Source organism: Durio zibethinus, chromosome 19 (genome assembly GCF_047325235.1).
Source record: "Durio zibethinus cultivar Kanyao isolate XHJ-2024 chromosome 19, ASM4732523v1, whole genome shotgun sequence".
Classification (NCBI taxonomy): Eukaryota; Viridiplantae; Streptophyta; class Magnoliopsida; order Malvales; family Malvaceae; genus Durio; species Durio zibethinus.
The window spans coordinates 21,064,373-21,083,057 of NC_143180.1; the positions used below are offsets into that span (position 1 = coordinate 21,064,373).

At 29.6% G+C, this 18,685-nt stretch overlaps 1 protein-coding gene across 1 annotated transcript; it reads right to left on the bottom strand.

Annotated features, from left to right (window-relative positions):
- Window positions 1-4,878: 4,878 nt before the first annotated feature.
- LOC149513527 (uncharacterized) lies at window positions 4,879-9,043 on the bottom strand. The gene is made up of 3 exons (XM_089748201.1): window positions 8,425-9,043; window positions 5,951-7,653; window positions 4,879-5,534 (listed from the first exon to the last, which is right to left on the bottom strand). The coding sequence occupies exons 1-3, from the start codon at window positions 8,880-8,882 to the stop codon at window positions 5,143-5,145; spliced, it is 2,553 nt and encodes an 850-aa protein (XP_089604327.1). The 5' UTR covers window positions 8,883-9,043; the 3' UTR covers window positions 4,879-5,142.
- Window positions 9,044-18,685: the final 9,642 nt, after the last annotated feature.

An 18,685-nucleotide genomic window follows, 5' to 3' on the forward strand; every position in this document is an offset into this window, starting at 1 on the left:
AATTAAAGAGAAAAGTGAAAGGGCTGACAATGGGGGGTTTTCAAATTTTTAATTTTAGTAACGCTTTCATCGACAAAAATTTTGTCAATAATAAAAAAATTTTTGAAACACTATTACTGACAATTTTACCTACAGAATTTCCATCGATAATATCAAAAAAAAATTTTGAATTTTTTTAGCAATAGATTTTTTCATTAGTAAAACCATCAGTAATATTAAAAAAATTTAAAATTTTTTTAGCAATGAATTTTTTCGTTCGTAAAACTGTCAGTAATTATTAGTGATAGATTTTTTCATCGGTAAATCCATCAATAAAATTGGTGCAATTCATGCTAGACTTTTAGCGATGGATTACCTACAAATTTTATTCCGTAGGTAAAATCCATTAATAATCTGTCAATGAAAGTGTTTTAAAATTTTCGTCGATATTCCATCGATAATTCATCAGTAATTAGTGATGAAAAATTTCATCGGCAAAAATACATGAATAATAAATGTTTTGTTGGTAGTGTATAGAACCTTTTTATCCTGTAATGTCATGTAGATTTAGATATGTTGGAAAGACGATCGCATAGATGTTGATATGGTAAGATATTTTTTTTTCAATTTTCATCCTAAACAAGAGTTTAATTGAAAAAATACATTTTAAAAGTTTAATTAGACAAAAAAATAATATTTTAAAGGCTTAATTGGTTACAAAAGAGGGATGAGGATTTATACTTTCCCACATTTCTAAAATAGGTTTCTAGACTTTTATTTTTATCCAAATGAAACCATAAAATATTTTTTTATTTAATTAAACCATATTTTACATGAAAACTTAAGGAAATTTCTACATTTCAAACTCTTAAACTAAATTTTCAATATTTTAATATAGTAAGTTCATTGTTAGTTTAATTTGGATTCCACAATTTTAATAGTTAAAAGAAAACAAAACTTTCAAACATGAACATTTAGCAAATAATAAGTGCATATATCTTTCGGTCAAAAAGTCACATAAAAATTACTGACTAACCTCAAATTCAACAAATATATATATTATTGATATAAATGGAAAAGAAGCTTTTAACTAAAAGTTTCCAAACCACAATGTTACTATCCAACAATACTACGAAAGTAAAACTCAAAAAAATTTTCCCTAGTTTCTTTTTCTTTGTACATTAATTTCTAATTAAATACTCCCTGTACTATATTTAAGTGATTTACTTTTATTTAACGCACTGACTTTGCATATATAACAGTAATTTACTTTTAAGAACTTAACTAATTTTAATTTTATTTATTGATGCAGCATCATCATCAATGTATAAAATATTAATTATATATATTAATTTGAGTCCTTAAACATTTGAACAATAAGGAGAGAAAGAAGGAGATTGAAAAAGCAAATTATATAAGTACCTAGAATTATTATCGAAATTGTTATCACCTAATTAGTCACAAACTCCATGACCAACAGTGCTCCCAATTTCCCAATTTGATGGTCATGAAAAGATTGGAAAATGGAAAGGGCTTGAGAAACCTGCTGCATGGTTGGCTGAAGTTGGGGATTGCCATTCCAGCATGTAAATGCTATCTTTGTAGCAGAGACTACATCTTTTACAACTTGGTTTCCTAGTTGTGGGAGACATTGGCGTTAGAATAAAAACTATAAATCTAGAATTACTACTTCTGAAAAATCTGAAATTTTGAGACAATGCTTTAAGACATATAACAGTACCACTTTTCTTAAGGTTTTATTCATCCTTATTGTATTATTTACTTAGTAAGTATGCAAAGGGATTACAAGCAATAAACCTCTATGATACAATGAAGCCCAATGATTGGTTGCATTTTGCACTGACAAAATTAGTCTACCGAGCATTCATCGACGTATTATAAGATCACTGATCTTCTATAAGATTTTCTATAGCAAAACTTTATAAAAAGAAATCTGGAGTTTATATTGATGAAAAAAGGAGAGTTCTGAATTGTTTCTCTATTTTCTTATAAAACCAAAGGAGCTTATATAATGAATTAAGTGTTTGTTTATTCTACAGACATAACTGTCTATTTTAAATAGATAGAAACTTTCTATTTTAACGATTAAAAACTATCTATTTTGAATAAACTTATCTTTCTGTTTTGTACAGAATGTCTATTTTTTTCTATTTATTTTGGACAAACTTAACATTATTTGTTCGGGACAAACTCAACTAATTAAACATTTCATTAAAAAATTATAAAATAAAATAATATTTTATTTACTACAGTGTCAAGTGCCATTAATTAAATATTAATATTAATTATATAATTAATCTAAGACCTACCAAGCTTAAAAATCCAAGCCCATGGTCCATTAGTCACTTAAGTCCAACTACAGTGGACTTCTACTCCTCTTAATTTAAATGATTATTTTATTTACTCTTTTTCTAATGTGAGATTACTTTATTTTGAAAATTTCTAATAGTTGGTCTATCACATCTTTAAGTAAAATTTGTTGGTCACTAGGTATTGATGTCGATGCCAATGCCGACGTCGATGATAAACATGATAGAAGATCATTAGGATGCATCCCCTAAAGAACTTTCATTATTAGAACTCTAAAACTATAGACATTGCATTTCTCATCTACCTTCATTGTATAAGCCAACTCTGCCTAAAGAAACATATCTAATCAATATGCACTATTTAGTAAGAAATATATCTAATCAATACACTATTAATTATTATGTAAGAATATTGAGAAGATTATAAAATAAATGTTGAAAAGAAATCAATTTTGGCTTCACCTGTGGCTACAAAGTAATACTTTATTTCTTCCAATTCTTATTAATGATGAAATTAATTACATTGGTTGGTTGAACGATGATTTAAGCGTTTTTGAGCATTTTTTTTATTTCTTAATATAGAAAATGGTGATTTGAGCTTAATTTTTAGTGAGTTATATGTATTTATTGCTAAATCAAAATTTTGGTGCAAATTAGGTTTTTTAATGGAAAAATAATTCATGGAAATTATTTTTAAATAAAAAATATCCAATATATGAGTGAATATTTTAAACTTCCCAAAATGGTTTACAAGATTTTCAGTTTATCACATGTTCATAATTAAGTAATCAAAAAACTTAATGAATTAACTTATATAACTATTGGAGAAAAAATATTTTTATTTATTGGCAGTAAAATTTTTAAACTTTATAAATTAAATTGAAAGATTATTTATCTTCAACTTTTTGATCTAATGATTAAGAAGGTTTAGAAAGACATGTGAGGTGGAGTTCAAACGCCACCATTCCTATCTCATATCCCCCTATCCAATGGATAAAAAAATTCACTTCTCTAAATAGAGTATATTTATAAAAAATTAACAAATTGATTAATTATTTAAATAGACATAATGAGTTTTTTAAAAATCCACTACTTGTGTTTTTGTATAAAATAATAATCCAAATGTTAAATGGATACAAAAACACTTTAAAAATAATTTATAAAATTAAAAATTACCATTGTAATCTTAAAATATGTATAATTTTTTTGGGAGTATATAATTTACAATTATTATAGTATAATTAATTAATTATAATTCAACATTGTGTGGAGTTCATAAAAAAATAATGTATAATCTACACTTTTAAGTAGTGGACTCTTATACAAGTTTTTATCGTGATTGGGTAATTACAAAATTGCAATAAAAATTATATGTGAAATGAACAAATTTTTTTTATAATTAATTTTGTTCAAAGCCGGTAGGTTTCCAAATAAACAAACAAGAGTACTCTTTACCATAGTATAAAAATTCAAAACGGTGGAAAAGAATAAAGTAGTTATGGAAATTCATTGAGATTTAATAGTTTAGGCTCACACAATGATTGTCAAAATGTGGTTAGGATAAATTTGAAAACATGTTGGACTAAATTCAACTCAATTTTAGTTTGGGAAAAAATGTTTTGTATTTTTGTTAATAATTATATTTTGTATTTTATTGGCTATATATTATTATTAAAAATTTTGGATTGAATTTAACTACAGTCAAACCCCGGCTATAATTAAATATCAAAAATGAAAAATACTTTGTGATGATAAACTCTTGAATTTTTCATATAATCCTCGATCCTTTTATTATATCCAATAAAGTCCTTAAAATATTGTTTTTCTTTAAATAAATCTTTAAAGTACAATTTTGTTCCATGAAGCTCTTTTTCAAGATGAAAACTGCAATATATATATATATATATTTCTTGCCAAATCAACATATATGTCATACCTCTTTCTATGATGCCAATATCTGCATAGCATGTGTTTGAAAAAAAAAAAAGCCTTTTAGATGCTAATATGGCCTACTATATAAGCCATCCATTGCATATCATATAAACGATAACTCAACTTAATTTTTTATATTTTTAGTTTTAACATTGATTTGACAAAGACAAATATTATCGTTGACATGATAAAAATAATGAATTTAAGTAGTTTTATGTAAAATAAGACTTAATTAACTAAGAATAATGCTTTGTACTATCCATTGGATTAAAAAAAGATAAATTTATTTGAGAAATGTGAGAAAAGTATGACATTTTTTAGCATTTTAGTAAAAAATAAGTACAAGTTAAATGTATAGATATACTTCAAAATCATCACTCAAATCCCTTTCAAGTGTACTCAATACAATTACAATTAAATTTTGAATGATTTAAAAGGTAGGAAATGAAAAAAGGTTAGAAAGATGAAATTATGAAAAATCATGTGTTGGTGTGTGTCAATGAATAAATGGTCAACAAATAGAAAAATCAAAAGGTTATTGCATGAAGTTGTGTTTACTATAATTTGGTGTACTCACCAATTGTATTCTTTGTTTTTTCAAACAAATAAAAAAGCGATTTTAAACTTACTGTAGCATTCCAAAGTGAAAGTATTATAGCAAATCGGTACTACAATATTACAATTGATATGAAAGTCAAAATTTTATGTCTGGCCATTAGTTACATTTTAGAAATAAAAAATCTTGAATATACAAATTTAATGCTTAAACACAGCTGTTTTATATCATAGCCGATTCATTACAAAAGCTTTACTATTAGAGTGCTTAAACATTTTCAATACAAAGAAGAGAAAAAGAAATAGAGTGCTTAGAATTGTTATTCAAATTATTAGCACCTTAATATTAGCTGCTGCAAACTTCATGATCCCACAATTCTCCCAATATTATGATTGAGAAAGGATTGGGCAACGGAAACGATTGACGGTTAAGGGCTTGAGCAACTTGTCGCATGGTTGGCCGAAGTTGGGGATTGCCATTCAAGCATGCAAATGCTAGCTTTGTAGTGGAGACAACATCTTTTGCAACTTGTCTTACCGGTGGTGAAAGACGTTGGTCTATCACATCTTTAAGTAAAATTTGTTGGTTGTCATTTGGTACCGATGTCGATGCCGATGACGATAATGGTAAACATGAAATCAAATCACCAGGATGCCTCCCCATAAATATTTCCATTGTTAGCACTCCAAAACTGTAAATATCACATCTCTCGTCTATTTTCATTGTATAAGCCAACTCTGCTTAAAAAAAATATATTTAATCAATGTGCTCTATTAAGCAAGAAATATATCTTATCAATACACTATTATGTAAGAATAAAGAATATTGAGAAGATAATGTTGAAAAAAAATTGTAAATATTTAGAAGAATACTTGAAAATTGAAATTCTTAGGTTCTAACAAAATTTTACATTTAGTTCATCACTTTGATATATTGAATATTGAAAAACTAAGTGTTAAACTTCAAAGATTAATTACACATTCGATACTTGAATTATAGTAAAATTCTTAATTTGATACTTAAAATTTGAAAAGTTACAATCATAATACAATTTGAACTTTGTTTTACCGCATCAATTTGCATACAAAACTAACAGTTTTAATTGAATAATGACATGTTTAAAGTGTCTTAAAAAAAAGATATCAATAAATACCTGGAGCTATATACCCGAAAGTGCCAGCAAGTGAGGTCCAATTGGAAAAGTCAGGCTTTAAAAGCCTGGCTATGTCGAAATCTGAGACATGAGCCTCATAGTCCAAATCTAGAAGAACATTGTTGCTGGAAACGTCTCGATGAATTATCGGTGGTGAATGGTCATGATGCATATAAGACAAGGCATTGGCCACTCCTTTTACAACATTAAGCCTCCTCTCCCAATCCAACTCCATTGCCTCGTCCTTGTTGCTTAACACCATTCTCAAACTTCCCCTTTCTACAAACTCATAAACCAAAAATGAGTTCTTCGGATGTGAACAAAAGCCATACAGCTTCACAATGTTACGATGCCTTATTTCTGATAAAGCATGAATCTCGTTTTCAAAGGCTTTCAAGTTGTTGGAAATCATGCTATCTTCAGATTGGTGAAGTTTCTTCACAGCAACCACCTCACCAATGGGTAGCGCAGCTTTATAAACAGCTCCATAGCCTCCTGAACCAATGCAATTGTTGGAGCTGAAATCTTCAGTGGCTTCAATAATGTTCTCATAAAGTATTCTTCCATTATACCCCCACAATGTGAAAAAATCTCCAAGTTGTGCCTCGATTGACTCGGATTTTCTGGTTTGGTTCTTTTGGCAAAGAATAAGGAAACTTCCAGCTATGATAAAAAGCAAAAGAAGAAGACCAAAGAGTGGAAGCACAATGAAAATGATGACTTTGGTGCTTTTTCTATGACCGCTGCTAGTTGCAGTGACAGCACAAGGCATTAGTCCAGTGGCATTACCACATAGTCCCTTATTGTTTCTTAAGGCATCAAATGAAGCCTCATGAAATGCCTTAATGTTAGGAATAGGGCCTTCTAATTGATTGTAAGATATATTCACAACAGTCAAGCTTTGCAAATTATTAAAAGAATTTGGGATGGAACCATTAAGCATATTGTGAGAAAGGTCCAATGTTTCCAAGGAATGTAATTTTGCAAGCTGTTGTGGTATCTCCCCAATAAGTAAATTCTGACTTAAATCTAGATTTTGAAGGCCATTTATGTAGCTTACTGAAGGTGGAATGCTTTCTCCAAGTTTATTCTTGCTCAAATTCAGGTCCAATAACTTTGAGCACTCTCCAAGTTGATTAGGAATCCGTCCACTCAAATTGTTTGATGCCAAGTTAAGATGTTCTAGATTTGAAAGAACTCCAATCTCTGGTGGAATTTTGCCTGAAAGTTGGTTACCACTTAGCAAAAGTTTGTACATCAATGTCAATGCTCCCAATTCCTTGGGAATCTCACCAATGAGATGATTTGAAGAGACATCGAGTTCGTGTAATTGAGTTGCATGCTTCAGCTCAGGTGGTATCTTTCCAGAAATGTTATTATTGGAGATTCGTAGGCTTGTTAGATTATGGCATTGCCCCCAGTTTGGCGAAAGTTCACCATAAAATTTGTTGTTGCTTAATGCAATATAATTCAAATTAGGATATATACCAAAAGCTTCTGATATATTTCCTGTCAACTGGTTTCCTTCAAGCCTAACTCTGTATAAGCTTTTGCAGTTTCTTAAACTTGATGGGATTGGACCCCTCAAATTGTTGTTCATAGCCCCAAGCCATTCGAGTTGTCCACCGTAGCATACATTCTCGGGTAATGGACCACTGAAATGGTTGTCCGATATTTGGAATGATTCCAAATGAGTAAGATTGCTGAACGAAGGAATTGGCCCTGATAAATGATTATATAGAAGACTTAACTCCACAAGCTTCGTCATGTTTCCAACTGAAGCAGGGATTGAACCAGAGAACATATTTTCACCAAGGTAGAGAGCAGATCAGCTGGTCAAGTTTCCTATGGAAGCAGGGATTGAACCAGAAAACATATTTTTATAAAGGTAGAGAGTAGATAAGCTGGTCAAGTTTCCTATGGAAGCAGGGATGACACCAGTGAGATTATTACTTAACAACTGCAACGTGTTAAGAGATTGAAGCAATCCTATTTCATTGGGGATAGAACCAGAGAGCTGATTTTCATACAGATAGAGCCATACCATGTTACTTAAGTTTCCTATAGATGTTGGGATAGGACCAGTTAGTTGGTTGGTTGAAAGATCAAGCATATTAAGTGACTTCATCATTCCAACTTCTTTAGGTATGGAACCATTGAGCCTATTGTCAACGAGGATAAGTCGGGACAAATTGTGCAAGCTTCCAATGGAAATAGGTATTGGACCGGTGAGATTGTTTGCATTAAGGGCAAGTATAGAAAGTGAACTCAACCTTCCGATTTTAGAAGTAATACTTCCAAAGAAATTATTCTGTGACAAGTCAAGCTCAGTGAGCTTGGAAAGGTTGCAAACCTCTTCAGGTATAGAACCACTTAGATGGTTAACATAGAAATAGATCTTGGAAACTGAACTCAACCTTCCTATTTCTTGTGGAATGGAACCATTGATCTCATTATTTGATAAGGAAATCAACTCAAGACTTCTCAATAAGGAAATTTCGGATGGAATATTCCCAGAAAAAGTATTGTATGACAAGTCAAGGTGGGTGAGCTTGGAAAGGTTCCCAATCTGTGAGGGAATGGACCCATACAGTGAGTTGTTACGAAGGTTAAGCCACACCAGGTTAGGGAAGAAAAAAAAGTTAAGACTATGAAGTGTACCTTTCAAGTTCAACATATGATCTGGAAGGCTTAGATCGGTGATGGTTCCATCCATGTCGCAAGTGATTCCCACCCAGTTGCAATGGTTGCCTCGAACCCACAAAGAAGAGAGCAAAGTTTGGGTGTTGTTGTCAAGACTAGCTTTCCATTTTAGAAGAGTTTCCGTTTCATTTGCAGCAACGGAGGATGAAGAAGCAAAAACAAAGGGAGGCTGATGCAGGACGACTATGAGGAAGAACAGGGCTTTGAATGGTATCATGAAAGATGCCATGATTTGGATGGTTCAAAAAGTATTGTTTGTTAATTGTTGTAAATTACATTGGCTGGCATGGTGAGGTATTTATGCAAAAAACTAGCGCAATTCAGTCACTATGAAACATCCAAATTAAGTGAAAAAATGTAACTTCAACATTGTGAATCTTTTACGTTTAAATTAACTTTATTAATTTTTTTATAAAAAATTGTAATATAAAAAAATTATAAATATTGATATTTAAATTTTAGATTTATTGTTATTGTATAAATTAATTGAATTAAATTTTAAACTTTCCCATCAATATTAATTTTTTATATTTTATTTTTTTATAAAGTAAATAAAAGATTATTTTAGTTTAGTTAATTTGCACTTATTTTAATCAAAAGTAAAGTTTAAAAAAAATTCATGATAATTAATTTAAATAAAAATTATATGATACATCAATCAAATTAAACTTGATAAATGAGTTTATAGGATTATTACATATCATTAGGTCATAATTAAAAAAATAAGTATGTAAAAAAATTAACAAATTAAAAATTATTTAATATAAATTTTATAAATTTTATAAACAAAATTAACAAATTAACATGTATTTTATAATAATATATTTGCAAAAATATATAAATTTTTAAAAATTCTATCATCAATATATATATATGCATATAAAATAATAATTCAATTATTAAATATAAACCATGATTTAATAGTCAAGTCAATATATAAAACAATAATTCTAAAATATACGTAAATTTTTATTCGTTTAATTTAATTAAAGTATCTTTCTTTTGGCCACCCATTTTTAATATGTTCATAGTACCAATTAAATTATAAATTGCAAGATACATAAGAATCGTTAATATTATGGGCAACATAAAAGATTTACGATTCATTTGGACGGATAATGAGATTGGTCCTCATAAGATTAAAAATAAAGATAATGATAAAATTAATTATTGTAACAATAAGATTAGATATGCAACTATGAAATTAAAATCAATAATTGAATATGCATTTCAATGTAAAAGTAACTGTAGTAGTAATGTGAAAATAAAAAATGATTACTTTAGACATTAATCCACTAACAAATTAAAAAATTATTTTAATACATATTTTAATTTTATTTAATATATAAAATATAAAAAATTAATTATTTAAAGATATAATAAAAAATAATAATGAGAGTAGAAACAAAATATTAATTTTAAATTTATTATAATTATTTTAATCTTAATAAATTTTTAAAGAAGGGGTAAAATGAAATTAAAAGAATTTTATGAAGACAAAATGTCCAAAATGGATTGCGGTGAGTTATTACATCCTTTTTCACCAATGGAGATTATTCCTCTGACTGAATCGCACTGTAATAAAGTTATTCAAATGGATAATCACAGCGGGAACGTGTTTTAATTTCTATGTAGTTTCTTATTATTTTTTTTTAATGAATGCTTGTATTGTGTTAAGTCTCCTTTAAATATGATCTTTTGTAATATTATCTTTGAATATTTCAAGATGATATTCTAAAAAGACTTCTTAGAATGTAAGTCTCCTTAGTTTAGTTTACAAGTATTTTTTTTATGTCAAGCTCTATCATCTTGGAATATTACAAAAGATCATACTCTAAAGAGACAAAACCCAACACAAACATTCTTTAAAAGAGAAAAATTAAGGAATTACTTGAAAAAAAAATTTTTTGGTCGAAATGACTTGAAAATTTTCACTCTATGCTTAGTAAACTTCTCAATGGATAAGAAATAAAGTCGCTGGTAATTTGGCCAAACGTGCACTTCAATTTCAAATAGAGGATTTTATATATAGCAATAGCATGGATTTTTTTTTTTTGGGTAATAATAATTTTTTTTAGGAGTGATAATAATTTAAATTGGATTAGATTTAATTCGTTTTTTTAGAATATATAATATTACAAAATTTTAAAATTTGATCTGAATTCGAATTAATCTTTTTTTTTAAATTGATCTAATCTAAATCAAATTTTATTAATTCGGTTTTGTTCATTGGTTTTTAATTTTAAATTTAATTTTTTATATATTATTTTAATCTAATTTTTAACATATTTAAAGAGATTTATATAAAATAATTATTTTTATTTTATAAAAATTTAAAAATAGATATAAAAATTAATAAACATATATAATTGATTCAACTTTTTTCAGATCTTAAATTTGATCTAAATTTAATATATATATTTAAATCTAAATTTGATCTAAATCAAGTAAAAAATTTGATCTAAATTGAATTTAATACCATGATTTGAAATCAATTTTTAATTTTTTTTCACCATTAACTTTTTATTATAATTCTTGCTTATTCACTTTTATTCTACATATAAAAACTGTGACCCAAGATGGATCATAGGAAAGAGCCTGAAGGAACTTGTCTTTCAAAGTAAGTTATTAAAAACAGTAATGCTACGAGATAAAGAAAGTAAGACTCCATTATTTAGATAAATGATAAGATTTATTATAGTAAGATTAAAAATAGAAATAAAAGTTATTGTTAGTATGATTAAAAAAAAGTTATTATAATTGTGATTGAAAAATTTTAATAAAAAATTTATGTTGAATAAATCTCATTAAAATTAATATTTAAATTTAATTAATAATACGATAAATTTAATCGTATTACATAAATAAAAAATGTGATCAAATTCAAATTGATACTAAAGTGTTAAAAATAGATTAAAATTAATTCAGTTGGCAAAAAAAAAATTTATTTTATAAATAAAATTAAAAGAAGTACATTTTGATTATATTATTTTGATGAAATTGTCACAATCGGAGATATATGTAAATATAAATTAATTGTATAAATTCAAAATTGAGATGATATAAGTGGTTAAAATTTAAAATATAAATGTAAAATATTTAAATTTAAATTTTTATAATTTTTTATTGATAAATAGTTTATAAATTTAAAAAATTTTAAATGATCTGTAAATTTTTTTATAGATTAACGGCTAACTTTAAATAATTTCTCCTACTTTTAAATTTTTTTTAAAAAAATATTAATTGTATAAATTTAAAATATAAACAGAATTTTTTTATAAACAAAGTTGTCGTTTGAAATAAAAAAAATGTTATAAGTGTTATTTTTTAAAAATAATTTTATAAATTAATTAAATTAAATTTTGAATTAATATTAAAAATAATTTTATAAATTAATTAAATTAAATTCATTGCTTACATCATTATAAATAATTGATTCTCTCTTAACAGCTGTATGTCATTATAAATGAGTGGTTCAAGTAGCTCAAAACTTCTTTTTCTTTCTGACCATAGGTACGACTGTAAAATTCTACTTTCTTCACAAGTTGGTAATATCAATTCTGAGTTAAATTTGTAATGGGGAATGGTTTTTACCCAAACTCCTTCCTTTTTCACATGATTATTATCTTGTAAATCTGAGGAACTGTAGTTGCTTTGTCCTTGCTGTTGATGAACTTGCTGAGACGCCTGATTTCTTTTCCTTGTTAATATCTTTGGGATTGGATGCCTCTCTGTTTCAAGATTTGACATTTGTTTTGGTGACTCATCGGTTTGTACTGATTTTCACTCCTGTCGTCAATAATTTTATTGCCCTTCGCACGGACTTTAATTTCAGCTTTTTTTTTTTCAACGTATATGGTTCAAATTCCATTTGCTGTAAATTTGGATCTATCATAGAAGTCCCATGGAATTGTTAAATTCATTGAACAACTCTTCCCTGACAGAATTTAATTTCTGAATAAGTTTTGCAACATGAATTGCTAAATTTGCCATTGATTCTGCCATATTTTGGATATTAAATGTAGACACTCAATTTAGTTCAGATTCGGATCAATTACACTTGATCTAAATAGGTAAGTCTATTTTTTTTTATATTTTATATTTTTATTTTATTTTTATTTTTATTATTGTTTTTATATATATTTTTCTTTTATTTTTATTTTTTGTATTTATTTATTCATTACTACTATTTATTAATATATATATCTTTATTATTATTATTATTTTTTCTTTTTTTTCTGTTAATATTTATATGTATATCAGATTATATGTTATAATTTATCTGTTATTTAATTTTAATTTATCTGTTAATTTTTTTTATTTATTTGATTTATTTTCATTAATATTTTTATTTGATTTTTTTTATTTTTTTGATTTATCCGGTTGAAGATTGGATTGGGATTTAATCAGAAGAGTTTATGCTGGATTCAATGATTGAATCCCAATCCAAAGAAGAATTAGGATTGATCAGAAACTCTTCTGATCAATCCCTATAAAACGGATCTTCAGGAACAGAAGAAAACACAAAAAAAAATAGAGAAAATAGAGAAAAACAGCTACTGGTTGAGAGAAAAAGGCATACAGAAGAGAGTTAAAGGCTAAAAAGGGTTTAGAGGCGTTAGAATAGCTTTAGGAATCGGGAAAATTTTTTGGAGATTTTTTCTGCGAAATTTTTTTCTGAAAATTTTTGGAAAATTTTCAGATTTCGGTGAATTTTCCGACGAACGTTGAATTTTTCGACGAAAATTTCGGCCAAGTTTGAAGTTTTTGGCCAACTTCCCAACTTCCGGTAACATTTTCAGAAACCGATCAGTTTTTCGACGAACTTTCGACGAAAAACCTAGATTCCGGTGAAAATTTCTAGAATCTGGTGAATATTCAATCGGAGTTCTTCGGGTGTTCTAGAGAGAGGGGAGAGAAAAGAAAGGAAGAGAGAGAGGGAGGAGGTTCGGTCTGCTGAGAACACGAAGGAATCAGCCTTATAAACTCTCCCAAAATGATATCATTTTTGTGTTAAATAACCCAGAGGATCCGCGCATTTTGCCAAAATCCAACCCAACCCGAGCGTCGACCCGCTTTTCGACCCGCGCGTGATCTACCTCCCTGAGCCGTTAGCTGAGCCGAGCCGACATTTCGAGCCGCGTTCTCCGAGCCGTTTTTCTTCCTTAAGCCAAGCTGAGCCGCTCCAGGTTTTTATTTATTTATTTTATTTATTTATTATTAGATTAGGTTTATTTAATATTCTTTTATCTTTATTTTATTTTTATTTTTGTTTTACTTTTCTTTATTTTTTTTATTTTTTATTTTCACTTTTATTTTGTTTTATTATTTTATTTTCTTTAAATAAAATCCAAAAAAAAAATATTTTTTGGGAAAAGTTGAAAGTATCAATTTTCCTTAAAAATAAATTTTCAAAAAAGGTTTTTTTGAGGAAAAGTTGAAAGTATCAATTTTTCTTGAAATTAAAGTTTCCAAAAAATATTTTTGGAGAAAAGTTGAAAGTATCAATTTTTCTTAATAATAAATTTTTAAAACGGTTTTTGAGGAAAATGTGAAAGTATCAATTTTTTTCGAAATTAAGGTTTCCAAAAAATATTTTTGGGGAAAAGTTGAAAGTATCAATTTTTCTAAAAATAAATTTTCAAAAAAGGTTTTTGAGGAAAAGTTAAAAGTATCAATTTTTCTCAAAATTAAAGTTTCAAAAGATATTTTGGGGAAAAGTTGAAAGTATCAATTTTCCTCGAGATTAAAATTTCTAAAAAATATTTTGGGGAAAAGTTGAAAGTTTCAATTTTTTCTGCACAAAAACAATCATTCTTTTCTTCCTTTTTATTTTTTTTAATGTTAAATAATCCGACGATGGAACCTCTGCAAGTGAAACAGTAGTTTTTCTTGCATACTCCTGAGGTGAGGGAATTTTTTCTATTTTCTGCTAAAAGTATTAGAGTCAATTGAGAATAATTTTCAATAATTAATCACTTGGTAAATTTTTAAAGCTCATTGGATAACACAAATTTAAGCTAGTATCATCTTTTGATGAGCGTTGTGAGGGTGCTATAACCTTCCTCACACGTAACCGAACTCCCGAACCCTGTTCTAGTTAGTAGACCTGAACCTATTCTTTTAAAGACCCTTAAATTTAGGTGTTCCCTGAAAGGACAGATTCTTTAGGTGACCAATCACACCTAGATAAAAAAGATTGGTGGTGACTCCGTTAAGTCAATGTCTAGCGATAGATCCCCGGATCTAGACGTTATGACAACTTGACGACTCTACTGGAGACTTTGAGAGTCAGGCCAGCAAATAATTTGTGTTATCCAAAAGCCTAATAAAATTGAACCTTTTTGTATATATGTGTTATTATTCATTCATGTTTATTTACCTTGTTAATTATGTCATTCATATGCATGTGCATAACATGAGCTCTACACCCGAGCTCCGTCCCTCTAAGAGGGAGTAAAGTACCTATTGCTTTTATGAGGTCTAATGCCTCCGCAGTGGCTAGTGAAATACTCCCACTCAAATTGAACTTTTTTCGCTTGTAGCCTATAATGGGTGAGGATTAGGGTGCCTTACTAGTCTGTGATGGACAAGGATGTAAGGAGCAGTTTGGGAACCTTTAGACTTTGACCTTAAAACCGCATATAGTGAACCTTAAGTATGTCTAACCTATAGATAGAGCCGTCACTCTTTCCTTTTAGAATTGACCAAAAGTATAGGATTCATTCCTTTTACTCTGTGTGATGTTTAAATTTACTTAGTTATTTATTTATTCTTTTTCTGGGTATACTAACCTTTTTCTTATTCTTTTGCATTGGTTCATACGCATATCATAAAATTGCATAAAGAACATTTGTTTCAAAAATGGTCTTCAATAATTTTTTTCATGGACTCCACTGAATGACTAGTTTGTTCTTCATCCGTATTAGCACCTTGTGGGACACCCAATAAAGTAAGGGCCCAGTTAGAAAAGATTCAACTGAAGATGGGAGATTGCTTGCCAATCGGGTATGATTCTACTCTGTCTCAAGAAACATCTATCCTTCTCAAACAGAACAATCTAGAGGATTTGGTTGATATCTGAAAGAAGATGAGTCCATCAAGACAAGAGCAGTTTTGCCAAAGACACGGGCATATAGCACACCTTCTAGCAGTACTTATTGATGATCAACTAATCAGAGCTGTAGCACAATTCTAGGATCCTGCATACAAGTGTTTCATTTTTAATGAAGCTGATATGACTCCCACCATCGAAGAATATTCGGTCTTGTTGGGTTTGCACCTCAAGACTCTTGACATGTCAAAAAACACAAGTCAAGATTTCGTAAAGGTCTGGCTCAACTCATGGGGATAGGCAAGAAAATTATGGATTCTCATATAAAGAAGAAACAAGAACAGGTTTGCCTACCTTGAAAGTTCTTTCATGAGTTTCTGATGCAACATACCAATGAAGAACGGGGGTTAGATATATTTGCCTTGGCCATATACGGACTGGTAATCTTTTCAAAGGTTTTGGGATATATTGAAATAGTGGTGATTGACTTTTTCGAGAGTGTGATCAATGGCTGTAATCCTTCAAAGGTAATATTAGCAGAGACTATTAGATCTTTGAGTTATTGTCGTTAGAATAGAAGACGCTTCATAGGTTGCATACAGTTATTGTACTTGTGGATGAAAAGTCATTTTGAACAGGGAAATGGTGCTTTCTCAAAGCTTTATATCCGTAATCGTGTTTCGATCAAGGAATTCTGTGAAAGTAGGTGGTCCGAACGAAAGTCTAAACAAGAATGGATAACTTTTCTACAAAAATTGAAAAGCGCCAAGGTGAGATGGTTGGCCCCATAGATGAATCGTAAGCCTATGTTGTATCAATGTGGGGATAGTACAGTGGTCCCACTTCTGGGTTTATGGGGAACGACAAATTATGCACCACTCCTAGTGAGAAGGTAATTTAGGGGAAAACAGTTCATTCCTATGACTTATGGGTTTCATCAGTTAGATTTCTCTTACAGTGAGCCAAAAGCATTTCAGAGGATGAATGAGATGATTAAAGCATGGAAAAATCCTCGAAGAGTGAGTCCTGGGCCGTTCACTGATAAAGTCACCCCGGGGTACTTGGTTTGGAGAACAAAAAGAAGACAAGAAATGGTATTCACTTATGAAATCTCTCAGCCACCAACAGAAGAAAAACTCGAAGAGACACCATCAAAATTAGAGCTTGCAACAAAAGAATTTAAGTCTGAAAAGGGCAAGTTAAAGCAAGAAATCCAGAAGCTTTAAGAAAAAAAAGCCCAGTGAAAAGATAGAGTCAAAAGTCATGAAGTTAAAGTTCACAAGATTGCTAGAGAACGTGATACAGCTATTAAAGATCTAGCAAAGCTACACCAAAAGCATAGAAGGTTATGTGTGAGAGAAAGGGCCAAAGAGATAACCATTATCGAGCTGATTAAGGAAAATACAATATTAAAACAAGAGTATGCTAAATTGGAAGAAGAAAGTACCGAAGTACAGATAGAGAATAACATGCTAAACAGTTACTTGAGTAGGCTAAGGTAAAAGTTGAATGAACAAGGAGACCACATTGCTGCATTGGTTAGGGAGCATAGAGAATTATCATACCAAGTCTGGTGTGGTAAAAGAGAGAACTTAGGAAAATAAAAATACATTGAGCACCTAACAACCCAAATCTATAAAGGGGTATGCAAGGTAAGAGAGATAGTGGAAGAGGCATTGAGACAAATGGTGACCCCAGTAGAAGAACATGGACAACGACTGTTGAACTTCATTGAAGAAACCAAGGCCTAGTATGAACAGATCAAACAATTTTATGGCTATAATTCTAGGATGATAAACTCAATATAGATAAAAGTTTTTTTGGAATAAATGAAATCTTTTAGTTGAATACTGTTTTTAAGGCAAATGTTCTTTACATACATGCATTTTTCATTCATTGCATTCTCATTCATTACACTTAACAAAGTAACCATGTGATAGTCATGTAAATTTACTAATTCTAAGATATGGTACTCAAGGTTCAAGGATAGCTCCATCTAACGAGAACCCTGCCCATCGATACAACACAAGATCCAGAGCAAAGTAAATGGAGCAAAAAAATTCTCACAGATTTGAAAAGATAGAAAAAGCACAAGAGAAGATTGAAAGTGAGTTGAGCAAGATTCTGAATGCTCTTAATAACTTGAATAAAGGAAAGGGAGTTGAAGAAAATACAAGCCAACAAGTTTCCCCATTGCAAGAAGTGGCTGACCCTTTATATCCTCCAAGTTTTGGCCCACTTCAAGCCCAGTCTGCTTAAGAGGTTTCACCGCAGCACTTCACATATCCAACATATCCTGGAATACCATCAGCTTCCAACCCAGGGCATTATAATAGCTATGTAAATCCTGTCTTTACTGAAAAGACGGTAGAGCCAATTCTTGATCTAGATGATTTAAAAAAGAAGGAGAAAAAAAAGATAAGAGTGAAAACTCAAGAAAGCTCTAAGATTAGTATGCTAGAGCAAAGGTTACGGGCTGTGAAAGGATTTAGTTTTTATGGGTCAGTTGATGCTGCTAGGCTCTGCCTAGTCCCTAATGTGGTCATTCCTCATAAGTTCAAAGTACCAAAATTTGAAAAATATGACGGTACAAAGTGCCCTAGAACTCACATCACCATGTATTACCGAAAAATGGCAGCTCATGCTCATGATGAAAAACTCTTAATGCATGTCTTTCAGGATAGCCTTACAGGCTCTGCTGCCAGGTGATATGTTCAGCTGGATAGAACCCGCATTCGTTCTTGAAGTGATATGGCACATGACTTCATCAGTCAATATCGATATATTATCGATTTGGCCCCCGATCATTTGTCTTTACAGAATCTGAAGAAAAAGGCAAACGAGTCTTTTAAAGAGTATGCCTAGAGGTTGAGGGATATTGCTTCTCAAGTACAACCTCTTCTGACTGAGAAAGAGACTACAGTGCTATTTGTTAGCACTTTAAAACCTTCATATTATGAAAAGATGATAGGGAATGC

Excerpts from the sequence above, each read along its gene's own strand:
- LOC149513527 (XM_089748201.1), bottom strand. The coding sequence starts at position 8,882 with ATGGCATCTTTCATGATACCATTCAAAGCCCTGTTCTTCCTCATAGTC. Across the intron at positions 7,654-8,424 it reads TCCTTATTGAGAAGTCTTGA|CAATCTTACTCATTTGGAAT; the intron begins GTTGATTTCCTT and ends TCCTTCGTTCAG. Across the intron at positions 5,535-5,950 it reads TTTCGGGTATATAGCTCCAG|AGTTGGCTTATACAATGAAA; the intron begins GTATTTATTGAT and ends TTTTTTAAGCAG.